Raw genomic sequence first — 25,712 nt, forward strand, 5'->3', positions numbered from 1 at the left:
GGGGATCTAGTCTTAGGAATGAGAACTGTGTGAATTATATCTTCAATGGATTCTCTGCTGTCCTAGTTAATTTTTGGTTATCTTTTCTCATCTTTTCTCTCCTCTTTTCTCCCACCTTAAAAAACAAAACAAAACAACAAACCAAACAAAAAACTCAAAACCAACCAGTCCAAAACCCCTGCCTTTTGACCAGAAAAGACTTAGGACAGTCTTGGTTAGTTTTTACTAACAAAATAGTGGTGTATCTGTGTTATTTCTAGAATTATGCTTACCCTTTGGATAGGAAGCTCTTCCTACCTTCAATGTTTTTTCCTTTCCAGAATTAACTTTTCTTTTTAGTTACTTTCACTTCTCCTTTCAATGTCACATAATTTTTAAACTTAAGACCACTGTGCAGCCTATATTGTGGTGACATGGGCAGTTCATTTTTTTTTAGAATTTAGAAGAGAATGGTTTTTAATGAACATTTCTGCAGTCTTTTTGTACTCAGTATTTAATTATTTTACAATTGTTTCTTTTTAGATTATGTATCTGAAATACAGTTTTCCTCATCTTCAGTAACACTGTGCTGTGATGATAGGAATACATTGTTGTTTGAATTAATGAACTGGTTAGAGATTCCCTGTTATGTTTTTCTATAGTGTATTAAAAAAATTCTGACTTTCTCTTTTGAGTGCCCAGAAGTATTTAATTGCACTCTTATTTTCTTGTCACTCCTTAATGCCTTTGAGTGCTTAACTCTGGATAACCTACTCTGAGTTCCATCAGTGCATCAAAACAGATACTAGTTTGGAGAATTCTGCAGAGACTTTACTGTGGAAATACTTTGTATCAAGACCATATGAAACACTGTTTATTCTTTGGTTAATTTTAATGTTGGCCCTACAAAGACCTTAAGGGAAAAGTGTGTCCCTTTCAGAAAATTATTGCCCTAAAGCACTGTTCCTGTATGGGTCTGTATGTATTTATTGGTAAAATAAATAAAAAAAAAGGCACACATTTTCAGAAAAGACAGAAGGTCAAACCACCTTTAAACTGTAGTGATGCTTGGTATCATAGCTAACTTTAGATATTCCCCATTGGTTAGTCTTAAACATAATTTAAAATGTTTTTGATGTAACATGGAAGATTATTGAACTATATTTTTGCTGTTTCCTCCTCTATGCACTTGGATCGCCAGCAGCATCAGTGGTAGATTTCATTACAAGCAAGCAATGAAATTTCTATTCTTTCTGTATAGTGCTTTCTGTGGACCATGAAATTATTCGCATGTATGGAATATTGAGAGGTATTAACTTTTTTGAAGCACTATCAATGCATAATTCAACAGAGAAGTGTATGTAGAATACCCACACTGTACTGCTGTGCAGGTCTTGTTGTGAATTTCCTTTTTTTAAATCTATGGAAATCTTTTTTTTAGGTTGCATTATTTTAAATTATATTAAGTAATTTGTTTGACACATGCTTAAATGTGTTTCTAATCATAACATCTCACTTTGTCTTACATATTCTGCCTGATCAAATGTATTCCAAGAGTGTGCTTCTCTCCTCTGGGACAAGTGGTATAGGATTTGGTGAACAAGGGGACTATGAATGTTATGGTCTAATCTGTAATGTTGCAAAACAGTTATCACACGGTCTAATATTTAAGAGGAGCTTAAAAACAAAGCATAAACTAAAAATGTGAAGAAGTGAACAGAAGTGAAATACCCCTTTTCCAGGATGAACTGGCTCTCATCCCTGAACTGGTGCTGCCTCTTCCTAGTGGAGCAAGAGTAGCTCCAGGACTTCATGGGGTATTTCATGGCAGAGACTGGGGTGGTTCTGCCTGGCCAGAACTGCTATTGCTGGTGCTGTGTGGAGCAAGGGAAGGAAGAAGGGACACTTGGAGAACACAGACTGTAAGGAAGGGGCTGAGATTTTTTGGGAGAGTGGGTAAGGGGTGTAGGGTACACTTCTCTTAAACCTAATATAGTAAATTCTCTGCTGACTGAACCATGGGCTGAAAACTGTTATTTCAGCCAAAGTGTCTTCCCTCTACCCTTGCTTCAAGTCTGTGTATGAAGAATCTTCAAATATAATGGTTTGTTTCTCAGGTTATACCCTTGATAGTGAACAGCGGGGGATGGAGAACCTACTGGCTAGTACATTCTTTGGAGCAGGTGTGCTGCCTTTCATCAGTGCTCTGTGAAAGCCATTGTTTGAGGAGAAAAATCTAATATAATATGATTTTTTTTTAAGATTCCAGTCTAGTCATTTCAGTTTGCAATCTGGCTTCATCACCCCCATGCTTGCCATAGACTTCTGATTTTAAAGACAGGAAGGGAAATTGCTGTCTGGTCAAGATGCAAGATGGTTTTTGCCACTGATGACTCTCTACTTCACTTCCAATTATGTTACCCTCCCTTTTGCTTTTGTTGCATTCTCTTTCTTCCTGGGTCTTGCCTATGTAATTATTCCTGTAGAGTGTGCTTTCCTCATTGCCTGCTGGTTTGATGTGACACTGAAGGGCCCCATCATCCATGCTGAGCTCTTTTATGTTTATGCCATATTAATTTTCTGCTTTGGATGTTCTACAACCATCTGTATGTGAGTGGCTTACAATCTATTTCTACATTCCAAAAACTGTTCCTTTTCAATTTTGAACAGGAAGGATTAAAGTCTTTTTGTTTTTCCTCTAAACCTCTCTTCATGGATATCTAATAGTCAATTCTTGCTCTGACTAGAGTGGAACACTTGTACCCAATTTTTGCTACTAATTTTCTTTGCTCTCTCTGATCTTGATTCCACAGATGCTATAATAACTTCACTTGTCATTTAGTTTGGTAACTTTGATGTCTTATTAATTGATATCTCAAGATACTTATCTTCAAGATATATTGAAGCCTCAGAATATTTTTGCATAGCATTTCAAAGATGTAAGCCTATTGACATGGTTGAAATCTTGTCCAAAATCTCTTATGCATCAAATGCTACCGTAACTTTCTTCTGTGTTGACAAGTGTAATATTGCTGTTCACATCTGTTCAAAAGGCTGCTACAAAGATGATTAAGATTTATCGCATCTCATTATGTCAGCTGCTTTTTTGTTCTGTTGGTCCTTGCCCATATACATTAAAACACACAAGCTCTAACAATGAAAATGTTTAAAATTTCACTTAGTAAGTCTTTGTTGCAAAGCTGATAAATTTCTAACCAGTAAAAAACCCCACAATCCAAACCACTTTTCCAAAGAAATTATTTTGGCTTCTGAAAGGGTAAAGTCAGAGCGATTGTCTTGTGTTGGTGATAAGTCCTAAGGATTATTCATGAAACCATGAGTGTATCCTACTTAACTTTAATAAAGGAGCTGATGGTTTTTATGCTTCTCCTAAATGAATTTCTAAATAATTGGAGCACAGAAAGCCACTAAGTATTGGATAACATAATCCAAATAAAAAATAAATAGAACAGTGTCTTAGTTATGCTAACTTGTCATTTAATAAAAAGTAGTTTCTTTGCATATCTGTACATTCTATTACAATGTCAGGAGTACAGCTGTTTCAGACTAAAAAAAAACATTTTAAAACTATGCTTTTGGTAAATAAGCCTGCTTTTCCACATTCTACGTATAATGGTTGGGAAGAAATCTTCATAAATTGGTTCTGTAGATATCTTTTCCTCCAAACTTTCCATAAAATTCTCATGTTCTGCATGATTTCTCCGTAATGTAATGGGATTGTGGTCTGTTAACTCAAGTGCTAAGGCAACTGACCGTTATACTTTATCTGTAGTAAAACCCTTTAAAATAAGACAGTTAAATAACAGGCAAGTTACCACAGAAAAATGAGGATGTTTAGCTTCCTAGGACACCCATCTTAATTAGGATTGCATAGAATGGAAACAGTATGTGATATGTTATACCTTTTCTGTTTTCAGTTGGATAGATTTGCCAGTATAAGAATTCCAGGAAGTAAAAAGGAAAGACCTCCTCTGCCACATATGAAGCAGTCACATTCTACAGATTGGTCATCCACACCTATGGATACAGAGGATTTTGCTCCAAAACCCTTGTCGGAAAGAGAAATCATAGCACTGTTTGAAAAAATGATGGTAAGAGTCTTAAGCGGATTTCTTTTAAAGAATGACAACATGGCTAAATGACAGGCAGAGCCTTCTTTTGTGCATGTGTTCTGATCTTTACCTGAATTATTAATATTGTTGTTGTTGTGTGTTGTAATTATGTGGTTTTTAGGGTGTTTCTCAGGGGATGAAGTCTTTGAGTTATTTTGACAAGATTTGCTCCAAATATATTTAAAATGGAAACTAAAAGTTTCTGATTATTAAAAGTGAGATTATGCAACAGATTTTGAGGACGAACAAGAAATGGGGAATCCTGCTTGATTTCAAAACAACCTGAAACTTTTACAAAGGGATTTTACACCTTTAAATGTCACAGCAGGGTGTTGTTCTGAACTTCTTTTCCATGTCACTCTTGCACAAAAAAGACTTAAGGTTCTTGCCTCCAAAGCAGCATTTGTCTGCACACGCAGTCTGAAATTTGCTTGCTTCCTTGGCTGTCATCATTACTGTGCTACAAAAGAGCAGTCACTTGCTGCAAAGATCATGTAGCATTGGTACCACCTCAATAGGTTGAGGTTTTTTGTCATGATGATTATGACATTTTGGGCAATTGAAAACTAAACATGGAATGGCCATGAGAGAAGAGAGTGACTGCAACCTGAAGAGCACAAGAGGACATTAAAAGGAGAGTGATGCCTGGATTATTATTTCTTTCTCTGCCTCACAGCAAGTAACAACTAACTCTTGAAACACAAAGGGAATACCAGGGGCTGGGATGTGGAGGAAATTAAATGTGCTATGAGAGAAGTACCTTTATGGAATTTGTAACTCCTAGTACTCAATGTTAGTTGACATTTGAAGATGCTTTTGTAGAACTGTTGAGAGCTATGACTGAGAGATAGGATTCAGGATTTTCACGGTTAAGCTGATGAAGAGGAGGACTAATTTACTGTGTTAACAACTTTTGTATTTGTACTTGTTGTTCTCACATGATCCATTTTTCTTGGTATAACTCAGTGTATAGATATTTTACTTCTGTTAAGAAGTTTTACTGTGAATGGTAGTTGCTCAAATGTTAGGAAGTGGGAGAGTTTGTTTTAATAAAACTTGAAGGTATGCCTCCCTGCGCACACTCCCTGCTACATAAGTGTAGGTTGTATTTCTCTACCATCTCACAGAGATTCTGGTATAGGAGGATAGTGCCTGATGTTGAGAGTATGCCATATAAAATGGAAACTTTCAATAAAACCTACTACTGTGTGTCTAGTTAAACAGAAATGCTTATATCCATGGATCCTGAAGCAATTCATTCCAATTTTATAACTTCTTTGCAAAAATATGTTAAAGTAATGATGACATCCTGGATAATTTGAATGCTTTCCTAGTTTCATTGAATAACAAAGCACTTAAACTGTCTTTGATAAACTACTTTATCAGTGTTATTTTAACTATAACATGTAATACAGAAAGGATTCTTCAGATTATCCACACTTGAATGAACTGGAATACAGCTAGTTTAGTCACAGTAGATTACATAGCTAATTACATATTGTAGCCTCTAGTTTGCTGTTCTGATCAAATTAAGTGATTTGGGGGGGTAGTGAACGATTTGGATGTTGTAGCCAGGCTTTTAGATCTGATTTTGCACAAAATAAAAATAGTCAATTGGTTAGTACTGAAGGGAGCAGTTTCTAAATTCTGAAGTTTCACTGAATGTGTTACATTATACCTTGGCTTTTCCTAGATGCATACTGCTTTCTTCTCCCAGTCTTTTATGCAGTGCCATCCTGTGTGGTTTTGATGGCAAAAATTATGAAAGAGCTCATAAACCCAGACAGTTAAAGCTAATAATTAACTGTCATTTAACTTTCTTCATTTCTGTTAGTGCTATTAGGAAAATATCCATGTGAAATGACTTATTCTTATTTTCCAAAGAGGTATTGCTGACCTGTAGAATAACTTTAAATGATTTAAGAAGAAATAAAAGAATAGAGTTGAAGTATTTTATAAACTAAGCCACATCTGACATGCCCCTTGTACTGCTGAATACTTCTAATCTGTATAAATCAATTGCTTTAATGATGTTTCATTTGTTAAAAACAACAACAAAGAAATTGCTTTTTACTGCACACACAGACAGAATACCTCCTATAAATAAACCTGCCGTTACATCTAGAATTATGGAATAGAGTTTGTACTGATAGGTTTCTTCTCTTTTTTTTTTTTTTTTTTTAAATGTGATTAGAAGTTAGATATTTTTTGCAGGAAAAACAAGCACTTTGTTTTCTCTTTGTTATTTAAGTTCAGAAGTTATTTTTCAAAAAACTTAAAAGAGCAAGTCTGAAGGAAGTACAAAACTGCTTTAAGCAGAACAAGGAACTTTGCAGTAGCTACAGGCTAATGTGAAAAACTTTTTTTGTTTGTTTCTTTTCCTTCCCCCTTAGGTAGGATATACATGCATTTCAGTGTTGTTATGGAAAAAAAACCTGTGGCATATTGCAGGCAAGCTACTGAAGACACGATAACTCTTGAAAACATCGAGAAAGACCTAGCCATACATTTTTGTGAAATGTAAAATGGAATACTTTGTTTTCAGTGTTCTTACATTTCTGTTTATGTAAGTTTAAAAAATACAATTGAAGTATTAAATAAAATACAACTACCCTTATTAAATATACATGTAAAGTGTATTTTCATTTGAAGCCAGTATTGCTATACAATTGTATCCTTGACAAAAGGAATCTTGAAGCACAGCATTCCAAAGACATTTATTGGAACTTGCAGAAAAAACCAAATTTATCTGTTAATGTGTTGCGAATGAGTGATTTAGATGGCTTAAAAAGTCACCATCAAAGTTATTAGCAAAAGTGGTTTTAATATGATTTATAAAAGTGCAACTTAACAAAGTTCGATGGCAAGGTTCACTTTATTAATTACTGCATGGAAGAAACATACACAGGAAAATTGGGTTACACTTGGGTTAAAATGATTTGCAGAGAGACCGAGGATACAAAAGGGCATGGAGGACCCTCACGTTGAATCTCGAGGTTAACGTCTCGAGGTTCAGAATAGACCCCCTTGCTTCCTAAACTCCTGATAGAACTTAGGTGTGGCTAGGTCCAGTCTTAGCCTCAGACTTGGACAATGGTTTATGTCTAATGGAAGGAATATAAAGAGGAAGGAAGACCCTCCCGTTGAGTCACGAGATTCAGAGTAGACCCCTTTGCTTTCTAAACCCCTGATGGAGGTTAGGTGCAGCTAGGTCCAGTCTTAGTCTCAGACGTGGACAATAGTTTATGTCTAAGGGATTATATATGCAAAATTTATTGATTCAGTACACAATCAAAGTTACCAAGACAAAATCAAAGGTACCATACTACAAGGTTGCACGCGATATCAGTCTCTTACCAAAGATCTGCTGTTGGTAAAAGGTGTCTCTGCCTTGAGGAGCAACTTTGAGAGGTGTCCCAGCTCAAGGGGAGATCACCGCCATGCAGCCACGCTGCCCAGCAGGGAGACCTCAAAAAAGGCTCACTTTGGCTGTCATATTTATAGATAAAGTGGTTGGCTCGTAGTCAAATTACATGCGACAGGAAAGATATGCGGGAGGCTCCTTGTACCCACAACTTTATTTGTTCCTTGATAAATTACTCTTGGAAAAGCCACCTGCTATTCATGTGTCAATTACATGATCGGTGTTCCAAGGTCATATGCATCGATGCTCACTGTGCCACTCAGCTTCTTTGTGGGCTCTCAGAGAACAGATCGGAACCAGAGGAGTTCTTGGCCTGGCCATGGCTCAGGCCTTTACCTCCTTTGGAGCCTGTACCAAACTGCTGCTAATTTGGTTAAGAGGTCCAGTGCATCTGTCACATAATGTCAAGCTGGACTTGATTTTAGTAATTTATAGTATGGGTTGTCATGCATGTATCTCAACAGATGTGCTGCCTGGTAATAAGAATAGTCATAAATACATTGTTGTGCATTTAATATAAGGTAATTAATTAAACTGAAATATGAGATAAAATGAGAAATACCTGTAACAAGGTAAGATAACAAATGAAAGGCTAGAGGGAATACTAACGTAGTATTTTTGGCAATCTGACTTGATTTCAATTTCCCCTCTTCCCTCCCCCCCATTTTTAAGCTAGGGAAATGTCTTAGATAAGGCATAAAGATTTTTGAGCAGTTGTTGAGAATTTAAAGTTGTAGTATTTTTCTGGCTTTGAAAGAATTAGATATTGAAAAAATGTTTAAAGAAGTAAATTGAAAAGAACTTCCTTATCTGTTCTTATTTAAATGCCTTTTAGCAGTCCCGAAATCTTTATGTCCAAAACCATATATCAATATCAGAATTCACTGATGAATTGTAGAAGTCCTGGCTAGTTATGTATTAACTGCTAAATGCTTGACCAGTAAATTAAAATATTTAGATTGATTTGTTGTGCAACTGGTTTAAATTTTTAGGTTTCCACCTGATGATTTAACAGCATGCTTAACAGTCTTCATGTACCCTTCCTTTGAGCAGATGATTACTCTAGGTTTTTGATTTTGAAATACTAAAGACTACTTTTTGTGGTTGATTATGTGTTCTTTCTCATCTTAAAAAAGCTGCAGTGACTTTTGTAAGCTTTGATAGAGACAGGTAACTTTATCTTTCACTTTTTTTCCAAATGGTGTATACATACACAAAAAATTTTCCACTTTTTTGTGTGTCTTGGAAGAAAATCATCTCTTTGCATACAATATATGATCCCAACAGTGTTTTTAATGTATGTGTATTTAAGCCTGTTTTTTAACTTTATTTTTTATATTTTAGTGTGGATATTTGAGTCCATACAGCATTTTTGGATCACACCAGGTTTCCCATCATGAAGTAAATCATAGTAGTTTCTTGTTTTGCTTTCATCCAAGAAAAGTTAGAAAATGCAGCATACCCTTTCAAGATAATGTCCCTGACATTTGATTCAGTATGAGGCAACTTGCAAAATATTCAGGAATATGTGTGTCCTTATGCAATGCTAGAATTTTGGTATGGGCATAAGCAAATAATTTCTCTATGAATTTTTTGATCAAAGGAATGCAGTATTTTGAAGAACAGAACTATGAGAAAATACTGAAGTATGTGTGGCCTCCTTTCTTCCAGATGGTTTAGAAAAAATTGTTTTGCATTTACTCTCAGATGTAGGAAGTAATACCAATATGCAAGCTAGCTGCCAAGGAGGCAAAAGACTATATTATTATTGCTTGAATGAAATAACTTTTTACAACATGCACCCTGTACTTATTTGATACTAAAAACATCAAATAATAATAATATAGTGTATATTGTATATACAAATCTGATACTATAAATACACTATATAGTATCAAATAAATAATAAAAATACTAATTTAGCAATAATTTAATTAATGAGTAATAATTCAAATGCATACTAGCCTGAAGTAAGGAACTTTTTCTAGTCCTTAAGGGAAGGAAACAATAACATTTGTGGGGGGAAAAATCCAGAATCTACAAAAAATTGCCCTAATTGCACTTTGAGGAAGTTCAACTTAAGGGGACAAGCATTTTCTGCAGTGTCTTCTCACACCTTGGATTTATACAAAACTTCAAATGTTTCTAGGAACAGCTCTTGATTCTATCTTATTCAGTATGAAAACTAGTGAAAGACAAGGAAACTTAAGTTTCAGTGTAGTATAAAATTTTGGTCTTTAGGGTTTTTTTTCTTAAAATTCTAAGGCTATAAGTTTACTTGCTGTTTGTCTTTGATTTCTGACTAGGTGAAATAGCTTTGGTATCAAGATGGTTACCCACTGATTTTGTAGCATTGCTCCTGCCAAAGCTGGTGGGGATTCACCTCATGAGTCTCAGCTGAAAATAACTGCAGTAATTCTTGCTAAGCTTGGGTGACCATAGTAATGCTGTATGTGCTCGTACGTGTGTGTGTGCCTAAATTGTTTCTTAAAGCTCTTTTTAAATTTATTTATTTATTTATCTGTTTTTTTACCTCCAGCATGATAGGAAATGTCATTTCTCACAGATGTGGAACTGATTACAAGGATCAGAGCATTTCTAGGCTGGAATAGTAGAAGTCCCTGTGTCAGACCTGTCAATGAATAGCTGCTGTGTGGCTTTGAATGTGGTTCTGCATCTGCTGTTTTTCATCTCTGGGTTTATGTTGGAATGAATGAATAGTGATGAGGTTTTGATAACAGTTCAAGATGTTGATTTAATGATCAAATCGTCAAGAATTTGGGCCTTACCTATGGCAAAGGTGAATAGACTCTCATGGCAAACCAGATTCTGCTGCACAGGGTTAAGTATTTGGGAACTGAGGAACAGAATTATAGAACAAATGAATATATCATTAAAAAGATCTTTCAAAGAGACCATTTTGAGTACATGTATAAACATTTTAGGAAGTGTTAAATAATGCTTTTCTGTAGTTTAGTGTGTGTGTGTGAGAAACTGTAGGTGATTTCTAAGAAGAGATTATGCTAGTAATGGTTGTGATGCGCTTGTTTATCCTGGCATAGTTGATTTTTTTTTTGGTCTGAGTTGCTAGGGAAGATGGATAAAGATTTTTATGGTTTTGAGTAACATCTAACTTATGAAGAGTTGTTTGTATAACAGCTTTCAGTTGCTCAAGTTCATATTTTTGTGTCTTAATTTTTTAAAATCATTCTCTTATAGCTAAACAAGTATGTTGCTGGATGACATTTAAAACTTTTTTTTTTTCCTCCTATTCTAGGAAGATATGAATTTAAATGAAGACAAGAAGATGCCATTGAGAGAGAAGGATTTTAATACCAAAAAAGAAATGGTGATGCAATATATTAGCACTGCTTCCAAGTCTGTAAGTAAATTTCTCTGAAGTACACAAAAAATTACTTAATGTTTACATTATTTCCTATTGGAGAGAAAAAGTGAAGCATGCATTTTACATTCTTTTGACTAACTTTTGTTTCTCAAAGTCGCAAACATTTTTAAAGGGCACTATCTCATTATTTTGCAAGCTGCAATGAAAGATATTCACTTGTACTTGAGATGTGTCTTCTGTACACAGAACAGCATTTCTTTTTGGTAAAGGTTCGGCTATTAGTGGAGACGGAAAGATTCTGCAGAACACTACTTGGAAAAGTTTGATGTGAACCTTTTTTCTTTTCTAGCACTGTTTAAAAAGAATTCCTTAACTGATTAGTCTTTTTCATACTTGCCTTCAGTACAGAATTCATGTTGTAATGCTGTGTAATAGTTGATAACGAAAGTGTTGCACATGAACCCAGTTAGTGTCTGTTTTTTACTTATTGTGATAATTACTGGTTGTTTTAGAGAAGTGCAAGGAGTTGTGTACTGGGCAGTTTAAGGATTAAATTGGCATAAGAAAAACTACTCTAGTTTTTGCAAAGTGGTGACTGACTCCAGTGCTAAATGCTGCAGTGCTAATATTGTCCTCAGACCTTTTAATTGTTTTAGAATTCATAATTTGATTCTTTGACTCTCACTGTTCCATGCATGTAGAGATATCAGTAAAAATTGCCCGTATGTAATTATAACTAAATACTGAGAAAAGAAGACATTAAACATAGTCACTTAAATGAGGTATTTATCGTATTGTCTATTTTAAATGATGTGCCTTTTTAGTGTAATGCTCTAGCACTTTTAGGAAGGTAGATGCCCATTGCAGGACTGAACTGTCTGGAGATTGTTTTATTTAAGATGAGCTTATCAAAGATACTAGTCCTTCTATAGCATAAAAGTTCCTTAGTACCAGAAGATTAGGAAGTCTAGCCTGTTTTTCTTTTTTAGATATATTTCATTGGAAATCAGGAAACTTCAGGCTAGTAAATCTCACAACATTCTTGAAGTTTCTCAGCCCAAAACAGCATGTCAAGGTTTATATTATGTTGACACCCCTAGCCTCCACATGCATTCTAAGACATAAATTGTTTGATGTAAAAAGTAATGTGATAATAGGACATGGCTGGCTGTGCAAAGTTGCTGCATCCACATCTATTGCTGGAATCTTAGCATCATGATGATGGTGATGTTAAGACTCTCTTTCTCAAGAGAAAGGTTTTCATGTTAGCTCTTTAATTCCTGGCACTTAATGCTTGCAAAGAACTGAAGCCTATAGCAGAGTAGGTTTCATCGATCCTTCTTTCTGAGTGCCATTGCAATAAATATTTTTTTTGTCTTTGGTTGTCATCACCCTTGTTTTTTGGCAGTGGAGCTTCTTGCACTATGCCCAAAGCAGCCATACAAGGTACTCTGTTGAAGAGGACAGGTCTGTTTCCTCCCCCAGGGTAGTGATTTGTTCCCACACACTGTTGTCTTGCATGTTTTCATAAAGCCCCCAACAACACTTTTTCCTTTCCTTCCATCCCTCTGCTGCCAGCCCACCTATCCCCCTTTCTGCTGTGAGAGATCTCTGAAGACTAATTCACGCAGGGAAACTCTTGTCTTTACTGAACTCTGTTCCTACTGTTGTGTCCTTAGTGGAAATGGCATTCACTCATTGTATAACTGGGAAGAGCTGTTTCTGTGATGCGTAGATTCAGCTGTTTGATACAGTAGTTCTGCAGACGAATTCAGCTTAGTGCTGGAGCTACTGGGATGGGAAACTCCTTCCCTCGCCCTTGCAAACTCTTTGTTCCTGGCATGCTCTTCCATGCTTCAAGCGCATTGGACTGTCCAAGTGCCTTCTCAATCTAGAGACAATAGTGCACTGCATGCCCAGGGTACTTGGCTAAATTTTGGTGTACCTTGACTTGATGAGCATCATACTGTTTCAGAAAAGCTGAAGTGCCATATAGCTCCTGAATATTACAACTAACCCCATGTCAGGTCTCTCTTTCTACAAGTGATACTGCTGTAACATCTTTTGATATTTCATACTTCTCAAACTTTAAGGATACAGGTACTAAGCTATATAGTGTTGGGACAAATATCCTCACTTGCAACTGCTATGCAGAGTACCGAGCAGGTTTCATTTAAAGCAGTTATCGTTATAAAAATGATTAAAATGAAGAACAGGGGCTGCGCCTCTAATGAATCACTGAAAATGAAGCAGCCTTTGGTGATCAAAGTGGACTCCACTATAGTCAAAGCTTCATCGTTGACCTCAGTATCAGGGTTTCTGTTTCTTAGAAATGCAGAACTCCTTTCCAATATTCACAAAGTACATATCTGTTACTGATGCATCTAGAAATTATGCTGGGTTTGGTGGGGCTATGCTCAGGTGCTTATTTATGTATAGAATACCGTGACCTACCTCCGTATGAGGTAGGTCATGAGATGTTTAGAATGAATCCATCACTTCAGGACTCAAAGTTACTTAAAAGTAACCAGAGTTCTATTGACATGCATCATTCAATACTCATTCATTTCACTCCACTTTGCTTAGAGACTTCTTAAACAGTTGGCCGAAAGCATGCTTCTGTCTGTATATTCGTCTGTAAGTATGCTCTTACTATCACTCTCTAGGACGTGTTCAGGGGCTCCCTGTAGAAGAATTGCTAAGAATAAACAGTCTTGAGGTATGGGATACTAGTACTACTTACTGAAAATTTGAATTATAGCAAAAATTGTATGCTTGGAAAAATTCTGCTCAAGTACTTCAGTATTCTGCTAGTACTTTCTTGGTTTTTTTGTGATGTATAGTGTTTAGATGAAGCCTGATTTCTTCCCTTAAAAACGTTATCTTAGAGATGTATATCGCATGTTGTTTAAACCATCATGGCTTGGAAATCTTGAATGAAATTTGTGTCTGCTGTGGGGTCATGTCTTATTTATCAGGAAACAGTTGGAGAAGGGAACAACAGTTGTGTTTAAAGGCTATTATGTGAGTGTGAATTCTCATCTACCAAAACCAGTGTAGTTCTGTTTGTTGTTAGAGATTGTTATGTCTGATGTATTTTCTGTGTTTTTGTAGCTGTTTGTATGTATTAGGATTATTTGAGGTTAGAAACAGTGTCACATTTTTAAGTGCTATTATAAACACATACAAAGGTGTTCCAGCCTAGAAAAGTTTAAAAAATCTATTTCCATATTATGGAGTTAATACTCAAGTGGAAAATAAAAGCAGCATTGCTATAAAGTTACTCTACCATAACTTTTGCTGTTCTGTATGTTGAACACACACAAACTGGGTTTTTAAAGTGAGTTTTCTTCACAAGATTTCGTTTTTGTTGTGCAGCTTACTCCCTTGTAATGTTTTAACTGAATTAATTAATGCTGACTTCATACTGCATCTGCTCACAAACCAGTTGTTCTTCAGTTGAGCAATTAAATTTCTAGAGGCACTGATGCCTCAAGATATTTCCTGTTTCTCAGTTAACTCGAGCATTTTGAACTTAAGCAGCTTTTCCCATGCAGAAATATGGCTAATATAATCAGTTTCACAATTGGTACCAAATGTAGCTCTCATTTTATTTAAGCACTGGCAGATGTATCATATTCTTATTATGTTGCAGAACCTTGGCATAATGATGAATAAGTGGTACTTGGTACTGTGGGTATGTTGTACAGACATTCACAGTTTATTGGCGTCTTTTGCATAGGGTAGTGTTCAGGTGGGGAACCCAATCTGAAACAGGGTGGCTGGTTACTGTCTGGATGTTGATGCGAGTCTCCATTGCTTGTGATGCTGTCTTCAGATAGGTCAGATGACACCCTCTGAAATGTCTTTCTAGTGAATTCTTATAGTCTGCCTGGGCTCTTGTCCCATGTGACCTTTCCACTGCACACATTGCTATTGATTATATTAAATTGCTTCCAAAATGTCTTCTAACCATCTTAACTATGTTATGTCCTATCCATATGACTATCCTGTATGACTGTTTCTGCATCAAAAGAAAGCAATTTTACTGACTATAAGTATCTTAGTTATATCCAGCTTGGTCAATTTTACAGGAGGAACTGCTGGGGGAAGTCACTGGAAATGACAGATTCTTCACCCAGGATATTAATCCATATGCTTAGGCATACAAGTAGTGCTTATCAACTAGTCTAGGCACAGCAGAAGCTGCCAGGAGAATTTCTGGGACTTTTTGAAATTTCCAACTAGAGAGCTCCTGTAACATTTAGTTAAATACTTTGTCATGAAGGCTGCTAGGAGTTTGGTCATCTTGTCTGTAGGCAGTCCATTATCTCATCTATGTGGAGACCAGCTGGGAAGATCCAGGATCTCATGAGGAACTGTATATGCTGCATATGCATACAGGCACGGCCCTGATCCCCTGTTACACCACTGTTGTAACAATTTCCTCCGTATATCGCAGCCATAACTCAAATTCCCCTGATTGTGCCTCAAAGGTATATATTGTCTAGTCTTAAAATATTTGGGGATTATTGTAACAGGATGTATGTGCGCAGTACATAAGCTCTTGAATAACCAGACAGAAACCCTTGTCATCAATTCCCCTTATCCAGTGAATTTGTAGGGTCTTGGGCAACTCATGGCGTAGTAGCTTTTACTTTTCATGTTTTATCAAGTCTGATATTTAGTTCTTAATGTTATGAATGCTTTTTTATTTTGTTTAGGATCTTCTACATTTGGCTTGGAGATTCTCTCCAGTTGTTTTTTCATTCCTGTTTAGATATAGCTGTGTCAAAGCTGTAGGGGAGCTCAGCTTTCTTGTCTTGTGGAAGTGCAAGCACATATACCATCTTGGTGAGGAGCATAAATTGTTTATGGAATAAGTTTGCCAACTAGATGTTTTTTGAGGAGGTGGTGTTCTGTTCCTGGCATTACCAATGCATACAGTTAAGTCTTGGACTCAGATAATATCTGAAGAGATTAAAGTAAGTCCCCTTGCTGTAGGGCCTTTCTGACTTGAGTATTACGTGGCTATGAACTAAACACAGAACATGCAAGAAAACTGAAAACACTCAGTTTATTGTTGTCTGTGGGAATATTTATTGTTATGGATTTTTTTTTTCTCTGGGTTTCCTAGATCTCTAATTCTAAGGCTTCCCCTCAACCTTCATCTCTGTCTGGCCATCTCATCTACTTTTTTTGTGGAACATAGTTATTGAAAGTGACTCTCATATTTAAGCAAATAGTGATCTCCATCAATTCAGAGGCATGTTTGGAATGACATTCCATGTACTATATGTGGTGTACCAAAATACAGCATGAAATGCTATATTTTCAGTGTGGTTCCTGGCAGTAGTCTTTTTTTTGGCATCTGGAACATCTGTTTCTCAAGCCTGAGGAAATATAGTTGGAGCAGAGAGGTAGTATAGCCCCAAATAGCCCCCCAATGTTCCCTTATAACAGAGTCATAGAATAGAATGGTTGAGGCTGGAAGAGGCCTCTGGCGATCGTCTTGTCCAACCCCTTATCTAGTCTATTTTTTAATATCTCTGATAGACAAGACTGTACAGTCTGCCTGGGCAACCTGTTCCAGTGCTTGACCAGTCTCATGGTTAAAAAAAACAAAACAAGGCAGGAGGGGGGAAGTTTGTGTTCATGTCTTATGTTTAACCAATTTCCTGTATTTCAATTTGTACCTCTTGCCCTTTCACTGATAAGGTTCCCCTGAGCCTTCTCTTCTTGGGGCTAAACAATCCCAGTTCTATCAGCTTCTCCCTGTACAACAGATGCTCCTTTAATTGTGTCCACAGTCCTTTCTGGACTCATTCCAATATGTTCATGTCTGTCTCATGCTGGGGAGCCCAGAACTGGACACAGTACTCCACATGTGTCTCACCACTGCTGAGCTGAGGGGAAGGATTACTTCCCTTGACCAGTTGGTGATGCACTTCCCTATGGTCAACTTGTCATCCACCAGGACACCCATTTTTTTTCCTACAAACCTACTTTCCATCTGGTTGGCCCCAACATGTGTTGGTGAATAGGATTATTCCTCCCCAGGTTCAGGATTTAGCATTTCCTGTTGTGGAACTCCTCTTTTCCTGTTTGTTGAGGTCCCTCTGAATGACAGCACAGCAGTCTGGTCTGTCAACCACTCTTCCCAGTTTTTAACTTCAACTCTCTGCTAGAAACTATTTCATCATCTTCTACTTCAGGGGGAGAAAAGTGTATTTTTCAACACTTCTTGAGGATCTACCAAAGTGAGAAAACAACTTCTGTATGAAGCTCTGTATAATAACATAATGAGACTGCCTCACCATTTACAGTGGATAATTCCAGGCTATTATTGCACTGCAAGCCACTAGATAATCGGGTATTATTTAGTAACTCTCTTTAGTGCTACATGAAAGAATAGTTGTGTTTCTGCTCTCAAAAAAAGGAGTCTTTCCAATGGATGAAGTCAAATATATGTTATATACCCCATTGTATGCGTCTTTTCTGGAATTTAGATATGTTCTGTAGAAAATAAATCTATCCTTCCTCATGTCATAAATGGATATTAGGTGGAGTAGACTTCTTATTTTCCACCGCCTACAAATTTTGTCTTTGCAGCTACTTAAAAAAAGGGGAGGAGGATACTCTTAAGAATAAGGTCAATGCCTCTTAGATTTGCTGTTTTAATTGCAAATTGTAGAGCTTCATTACTTCAGTGTAACCATTGCTTTGTTTAAAACAATGGATACTATATAACCTTCAGAAGAGTCATTAATATATTGAATTTATTTTAAGTAACATTTGACACTACAGATACAATGATGAGTCAAAGTCAGTGTCTTTTAACCTATATTGCTTGGAACAGAAAATATTTTGTTTGCACTAAACTACTTTTGCAGTGCTGCATTAACTTGCCATTGTATTTTCCTTTCTATCTCCCTGTTTTCCGTGTCCCCATTTGCCTCCCCACCTGCCAAAAAGAGCAAAACCCAAAAAGCAAGGCAAAATCCAAACCTGAAGGTTGAGTAAGTGTCCTTATATTATTGCATCAATAGTCATATTTGTGTTGCACTGCATTCTTACAGGTGACAAATACAACAAATGAGCAGCTGGGATTTATCTTTAGAACTTCAGTGGTTCTAAAGAAGTATTTTTTCTTTTTCTTTTATTATTTTTTTTAAAGCTCTTTTGCTTTAGCCCTTAGAGCCAAAGCTAGTCTGTTTTTATAATCCCAGTCTCATATACTCCTCATCTGAAGGACCTTTAAGGGAAAAGCGTTTTACATTATCTGCAAGAACTCCAGTGACTGCAATAACATCCTGAGTACTCTTCTGGTGTGCTGGTTCTTCCCTGTTTATTCTCATACGACTACAGTCACCTTTCTAGACACGTGCCCTGTGATCTCTTTAGAGCACCTCAGAATTTTTTTTTTTCTTCTGTTGAGTATTGAAAATTATGATGTTTGCAATGCATAAACAGGATCTATTCATTACAAAAATTGTATTTCACCGAGTGTGCATGATACATTTCTACATTTGATGCCTGCTGCTTTTGACTACTGATTATAAATCTGTTCATAAACTGACAAAAATTTAGTCAGCATTTAGCATATATAGTAGATGGACAACAAACAGCTACAGATTTAGGACTAAATTATATATTTTTTTCCCCTGTTTTTTCAAGGAACAGAAATTAAGGTTAGCCATTAATAATCTATTCAAGTTCTATATGTGCCAAATAAAAAAATGAATGTATTTTCTGTATTTCAGGGAAGTCTCAAGAACAGTCGGAAGATTTCACCCCAAGAGTTTATTCAGGAATTAAAATCTGGGTCAACAGATGAAAGACTAGTCACTTGCTTAGAATCTCTCCGTGTGTCCTTGACTAGTAATCCTGTCAGGTAACATCATTAACACATATTGCAAAGATTAATCATATTCTTATTTCTTAATGGATTAAAATTAATGGATCTGTAGATGTGCATGTTTCAAGGTTTTCCAGTTAATGAATGTGTATGCATTAGTGAATGATTGTACCTTTTTTCTTTTTTCTCACTGATTATGTATCTTCTGTACATCTAGTTTTCAGTAGATTTCACTGATCTGTACAAGGTAATGCTAAGAGAATGTAAGGCAAGTGTAGTGCAGAGCAGTTTGCTTTGTTTTCTAGTGCTAAATAGTCAAAAGTTTTTGTCATTTTTATTTTTGAAATATTCTCTTAACTCTTTAATCTTTTAACTTACTTTGTCATGGTGATCAGTAAGGGGAGATAGACACCTTGGTGTAAGTCTGTTAGCCAGAAAACATACATATTTTTAATTGTGTGGTCCTTCTTCTGTCCATTGTGCTTTAGGCTTTCTTCCTTGCTGCCTTCTAATGATTTTTTGCTTTATCTGTGGGGTTTATCTATACAGAAGAGAGCACAACATTAGTTTACCTGTGCTTTTTTTCAAAAAGGCTAACTCTTCAGTAATCATAACTCTAACACTGATATCAGTCTTTATGTTTAATTTTGATTTGATCCATGCAGCTTGATTTGAGTATGCTGGCTTTATTTTATTAAATTAATTTTTTTTCTATCAAACTCTATTTATAACCTCTTGTTTCAGAGTTCCTATTTAAGCCAATGGTTGAATACATGATTTTGGATAACCATTTTGGGTTTAGTTTGAAATAATGCAAAAGAAATGTTGGGGATGATTATGATGGGACATGATTAAAAAGAATTAGACAACTTTCTTCTTTCTGCATCTGGCTTGGCAGAGTTGTTGATGTGGGTCTTCTGTATGGGCTTTTGCTTCTTTCTTTCTATTAATTTGTTTTTGAATTGGATTGTCTTATTTAGAATAAGTAATGGTTCACATGGGAAGAAACATGCGTTATGTTAACCTGAGTTCTTCTGACAGAGGGTTTTAGAGAAGTTATAGTTCCTCCATGAATGTGAAGCTACTTTTTGATATAGTATTGCTTCCTCCCCTTCTTTATATTAAAAAAAAAAACAAACCACCCAAAAAAACCAACTGACAACCCCAGAGGTTTTTTTATTTGCACTTATGTTGATTTAACAAAGAAAACTTTGCTTGTTAGTATGCGTCTGGAAGTAGAAACACAAAATGTATGAAATGTGTGACAACTTAAGTTTAGAGCAATCTCTCCTCTCTGTTCTTGGTACGACTGGATAGTTTTGTCTTTTTGTATGTGAACCCCTTTGCTGCCCCTTTCCCACACACCAAGAGAAAAGTTAATCCCCCTCCCCCAAAAAAACAAACCAAACCAAACCCCATGATCTTGGTGAGGTGCTAGTTCTGCCTGACAGCACAATACAATGTGACAGCACATGAAAGGGTGAAGAAGATGGAGAAATGGTATCAGAATAAGGAATGTGGAGGCCAGCTATGAGAGAATAGTGTTGGTCTATACTTGAGACATTTGATAGAGAATGCAAGTTGGACTATGGTGTTGTAATAGAGCATCTGATCAATACCAAAAGTCTGGTGATCAGTATTATCTGGAAGAACGAAGTACAGAAACTTAGAAGTTTTACAGCAACTAAATATTACGAAATTTTTGGACTAAGTAGATTTTTGACAAATGTTTCACTTTGAGTAAGGAAAGGATTAGCAATCTGTAGGTATATGTTATGAGTACAGGGAAAAGAGCAAGTGCTTTTGTGCACGGACAAATGGAAAAATGAATGTTTTCATTTTCATAAGCTTAGAGTATTTCATGTCAGTCCTTCAAAGCATGCTAGAAGGGTGTGATGCATTGTTGATATCCAAGTATTGCATTGATACTTTTGAGAGATTAGTTTATTTAATTTATTGGTACAAATAGTTCTAGATTGCAACACTGGCTTTAACTTTGTTCAGTCAAATATAAACTATGGTAGGTAGAAAATTTGACGGTTGAATCTAAGTGCTAACTTGATCATAATTTATTAAAATTTAACTTCAATTTGAAGCATTAAGCAGAATATAAGAAACAACATAAAAGAACTTGGATTGGAGTGAAACTTATTAAGTTAATGGATATATGGCCTAAGAATAGGTCTGAATTTAGAAGTTTGAATTGGAAGGAGAGTCACTGTGGCTTGCAAAAACACCAGAGAAGAGGTATTTAAATAGGCAGCAGTTTCATTAAAAAAAGCTCTACTACTTGTCCATGAATGCATTTTAGTCTACGAATCAAAAGAAGGGTCACAATCAATAAAACATAACAGGTTCTGAAACAGTCTTCTGGTGTATTGAGTGGTGTTGAAAAAGACTGTTAAGACAGACCTCACTAGGCTTAAACAGAGCATTTTAAAATAGTCTTAGGAAAAAACTAAGTTCTTCCGTAGAACTTATATACAAAAATAGCAAATATGTAACAGCGGCACACTGTTCTTCATACTAAAAATTTGTGGAGTAAACATTTTTAAATCATGTACCCTTCTTTCTAATGAGTAACAACAGTTGATATTCATTGGATGCAAATATTGGTGACCTTGATTTTCCTATCAGCAGCTAGCTCTTTGAGTAAGAACTTGCTTTGACACATAAGTACTGAACTCCAGTCCAGCTGCTATAAATCCATGATTATTTTTAACTCCTCCTTCATATGATATGGACAACGAGAGGTAACTGATGAAACTTTGGGATTTTATTTTGTGTGTGTATAATACCTAGGAATAAATTTATGCTTTTTTAACAAGATGAGAAGTAAATTTAGATTTGATCTAGCCTGACAATCTTCATGTTTGTGTGCTGTCATATTTTTGACAATATATAATTTAGGTTTTTTTGCTGTTTTTCCAATTACTGTACTTTAATCAACTTTTTAATCTTGTTGACATTTCAGTTTCTAATGCAAGAACTGCTTCTACGACATTGTTTTCAATTAGTCATTTTTGTAAAATGTATTTTTAGTTCACAGAGAAAATCGGAATCAAGTGATCCTGAGTAGTTTGATGCTGGTACTTAGGAAAATATATTGAAATCTATGCCTTACTGCAAAAAGTATTATTTATTTTCCATCAGTATAAAAATAAAGCCTCAAAAGGAAAATGTATCCACTGATCTTGGTCACTATTCTTCAGGTAAATAAATGGGGTGTCTTTACCTCACAGTTGCCAACACAATTCATCAAAACTGGTTCAGTGATCTAGCTGTATATAGTATTACAGATAACTAGTTATCCACAACTATTTCTTCTTTTGTATAATAGTGCAACAGATTTAGCTCTTTTCATTAAGAGGAAGTTTTTAATAAATTGAAAATAAGGGCACTAGTAGCTTGGTATTTTGTCAGACTGATGAAAAGCTGAGTGTTTGCTCTGGATAGTGTAAGTAATCTTTATTCTTTTGTGGAAGCAGAGGAAAGGGCAGTAATAATGCAACAGTACTTTAGGCACTTGATCATTCTCAGCATCCTCAGCTGCTGGATGTATAACAAAGTGGCTGCGCACAATTCTGTCTAATACAAAATGTGCTAAGAAAAGTCTAGCAGGATCATCTTTAGGTCAGATATGGCCACTTATACCAAAAATAATTGACAATTATTTGCCTAATCTGTTTCAGAATGAAACACTCATCCAGGAAGGAGAAAATCTATTTTCATATATATTTACTTTTAGGGGAAAAACATATAAAAGCATCTGAACTGGTTCTCTCTTCCTATAATTTTAAGTCCATTACAGTTCTGTATCTAGTAGATAGGAAGAACTGTTTAATCCCATCCTATGATGGGATTGGAAGTACTATGTATTTTAAAAGAGTTATTGCATCTCCCTTGTGTTAATTCCATCAGAATAGCTTATTATTTGTCACTAGTAAGGTCCCACCATTATAGGAGTATCTAAATATTCTGGTTACTATTCAAAAGTGATGATAAGTAAATTTTACCCAATGTGCACAATGGTGTGTAAATAGACAAAACAAAGAAAGCAATGGAGAAGCTATAATGCAAGTAAAGTGAATGTTGTAATTTTTTTACTAATTCTGATCAATGTCTTGATGTTGAACTGCTGATATTGCAGAATGGATGCTTCCTTTTTATGTAAGAGTTTTTTTTGTTAATACGTTTACAAGGAATTTCCTCAGCTTAAGCTTTTTTTTAAGTAATAATTTAAAGAATTCACAGAAACTTGGTAACTACACCTGCAACAGAATCCATGTTTTGTTGATGAAGATGGTGAAAAGTATTACGTCTTCATCATGCTAACTGTATCTGTTCTAGATAGGGATGGTTTTGTAATCAGTTAATAGGTAAAAGTAATACACTAATTTAAAAGTGGAAAAAGTATGGAAGAGTTATTAATTATGAAATAATATTCTGTCTTGTTGGCCAATGACAATAATAAGAGATCCAAGGACTTGTCTTATTGCAGTAGCATGGAAAGTTGACTAACGGTGTCAGGAAATATTCCTGCCTCTCATGGAAAGAGAAGAGTATTCAAGTACTTATGAATTAATTCCATAACTGAATATTATAACTTCACCCTTTACAAAAGGAATTTCCTGAGCAAATAGTCTCTACAGTTTCTCTGCTTGTATGTATTTTTTAGTTGCCTCTGCAGCCAACTTCTCCTTCCTCCAGGGGGATTTTGTTAGAAGTTTGAAGTTTAAAATATCTGTGCCTTACACAGACAACGAAGTCTAAAGAGCAAAATATTCCTTCTGTTGTGACTATGAATGACAGTGTTGTCCATGAACTTTAGGGTTAGGTAATTGATCAAACATAGTTTCAGCAAGACCAACAGCTGCTATCAAAGGGATGGCTGCAGTACTGCTGTCAGTCATGCAGTTACTTGTATTTGATATCAAGGGGTTTTGAGCAATAGTAAACAGGACTGTGAAGCAGCTGTCTCACGTAGAAACAACATGCCCAGGTTTAACCTCACCAAAAGATAGCTTTGGCAATAGCTGAAATTTTAAATTTTTGTTGTGTTCACTTGGAGATATTTGTATGGATTAATATCTCAGGCAGCCACTTCTGTAATTCCTTTAGGCTTTTCCTTCCTTCTCTGCCATTTACAGTTAGTTTCTGATCTTTCCAGGACACCCTAGAACAGTGTGTAGTAGAAATTGTTGTTTTTCTTCCCTTCCTTTGTGAGGGTTTTTAAATTACAGTTCTATGCCAAAGAATGTATAATTGTTAATTTAAAAATTAATTACTGAATTTAATAGCTACTGTAATTTTTAAATCTTTTTTTAATTTAAGGTTATCTAATTGTGTCAATGAGTGAATGGAATGCCTCTTGATCTTCTATTGAGTAAAAAGTTGATTTTGGGTTTTAAAATGATCCAGTTATACTGCTTTTATTTATGCTGACAATTTTCATTCATTCTAATTACTCTTTGAAATGTCAATTTTTTTAATGTCTTTTTTCTTTCTCCCTAGCTGGGTTGAAAACTTTGGCCGGGAAGGTCTGGGGCTGCTGTTGGATGTTTTGGAAAGATTGGTTGAGGCAAAAAAGTAAGGATGATTTCATATAAAATTGCCAGCTTTTCTTAATATGTAAACAGCATTTAATTACACTAAATTTTTTATTTATTCAGCCAGGACAAAGTTGTGAAGAGGAGTCAGCATAAGGTTATACAGTGTTTGCGAGCCTTCATGAATAATAAGGTACGGGATTTTTAAAAATCTGGAAGTCTAAATTACTACAGTTCAATCAGATACTGTACGTGATCAATGGGTATAAGCCTGTGCAATTTGGAGAAGTGCTGTGTTGGTCAGGTGTGGTTTGAAGTTCTTTCTGCTGCCACTTCCTCTCTGTGGAAATATACTCAGAGAATAGGGTGAACTTTAGATGCTGATGTATGCCCTTATTACAGAATGTGACCCATTTTTTACTTTTCTCTCATTTAATTTTTTTAATTAAGTATTTGACGGACTTAAATGTCATTTGAAATATTTACTTGAGGGAACTGTTGCTGTCTTTTGCTAGATATTCAATACAGTCATTTGGATTCCCTCCAATTCTCCTGACAACTGTTTTTCTGTTGTTTAGTATGGCTTGGAAAGAATTTTGGGAGAAGAGAGAAGCCTTTTGTTGCTGATCAAAGCAATTGATCCCAAGCAAACTAACATGATGACAGATATAGTTAAACTCCTTTCTGCAATGTGCATTGTTGGAGAGGAAAACATGTAAGTATTGTATTTAGCCAGAAATAGGAAGGTAATTTTATGATATCCAAAATTATAGTAATACCTGAATGAAATGGTAAAATTTTCAATTTAGGTTTGAAAATAATATCTGTACTATATTGTCAGTTTTCAGAATACCTTTGTCTGTGATTTTTATTATGGTCATATGAATAAGTTTTCTTTTTGACATGTACTGGTTAGATGGAAGTAGTTATGCAGCCATTCTTTTGCTTAAAATTTTTTAGTATTACTTTTAAGGTATCTTAACCATTATAATCCAGTAAGTCATTCTTTGGCTACAAAAGTCTCCAAAGGAAACAAGTAATGCTTAAACCTCCTAAATTTGTACGCAAGAAATTGAGGCAGGTGAATACTTTGGCAACATGGCTCTTAAGATAACAAATGAACACCAAGGTTAAATATCTCTCCTGAGTTAAATACTTTTATTTTCTTACAGCCTTGAAAAAATTTTGGAAGCTGTAACAGCAGCAGCAGAGGAAAGAAATGTTGATAGATTCTCTCCTATTGTAGAAGGTCTTCAGGATAACTCAGTTCAGCTGCAAGTAAGCAAATGTTTTTCATAAAGCTCTTCAAGAAGTACAAATAAACTTATTTTTCTGTATTGAACAAGTAATTACAATAAAAAGGAGGAGGGATACTGTTTCAAATAAGGGTCAAATTTTGGAATGTTGTTTATAATGTTAGCTT

General features: G+C 35.5%; 1 protein-coding gene across 4 annotated transcripts in view; it reads left to right on the forward strand.

Moving 5' to 3' along the window:
* The window catches only part of DIAPH3 (diaphanous related formin 3), a 249,940-nt gene that overhangs the window by 19,708 nt on the left and 204,520 nt on the right, over window positions 1-25,712 (forward strand). For all 4 annotated transcript variants that reach the window (XM_072850118.1, XM_072850117.1, XM_072850119.1 and 1 more), the window contains 7 exons: window positions 3,918-4,091; window positions 10,814-10,918; window positions 18,646-18,776; window positions 24,255-24,329; window positions 24,413-24,482; window positions 24,868-25,004; window positions 25,462-25,567. In XM_072850118.1, the coding sequence (XP_072706219.1) occupies window positions 3,918-4,091; window positions 10,814-10,918; window positions 18,646-18,776; window positions 24,255-24,329; window positions 24,413-24,482; window positions 24,868-25,004; window positions 25,462-25,567 (798 nt within the window). The remainder of the gene's footprint in view (window positions 1-3,917; window positions 4,092-10,813; window positions 10,919-18,645; window positions 18,777-24,254; window positions 24,330-24,412; window positions 24,483-24,867; window positions 25,005-25,461; window positions 25,568-25,712) is intronic.

The sequence above is a fragment of the Ciconia boyciana genome, chromosome 1 (genome assembly GCF_034638445.1).
Source record: "Ciconia boyciana chromosome 1, ASM3463844v1, whole genome shotgun sequence".
NCBI classification, from domain to species: Eukaryota; Metazoa; Chordata; class Aves; order Ciconiiformes; family Ciconiidae; genus Ciconia; species Ciconia boyciana.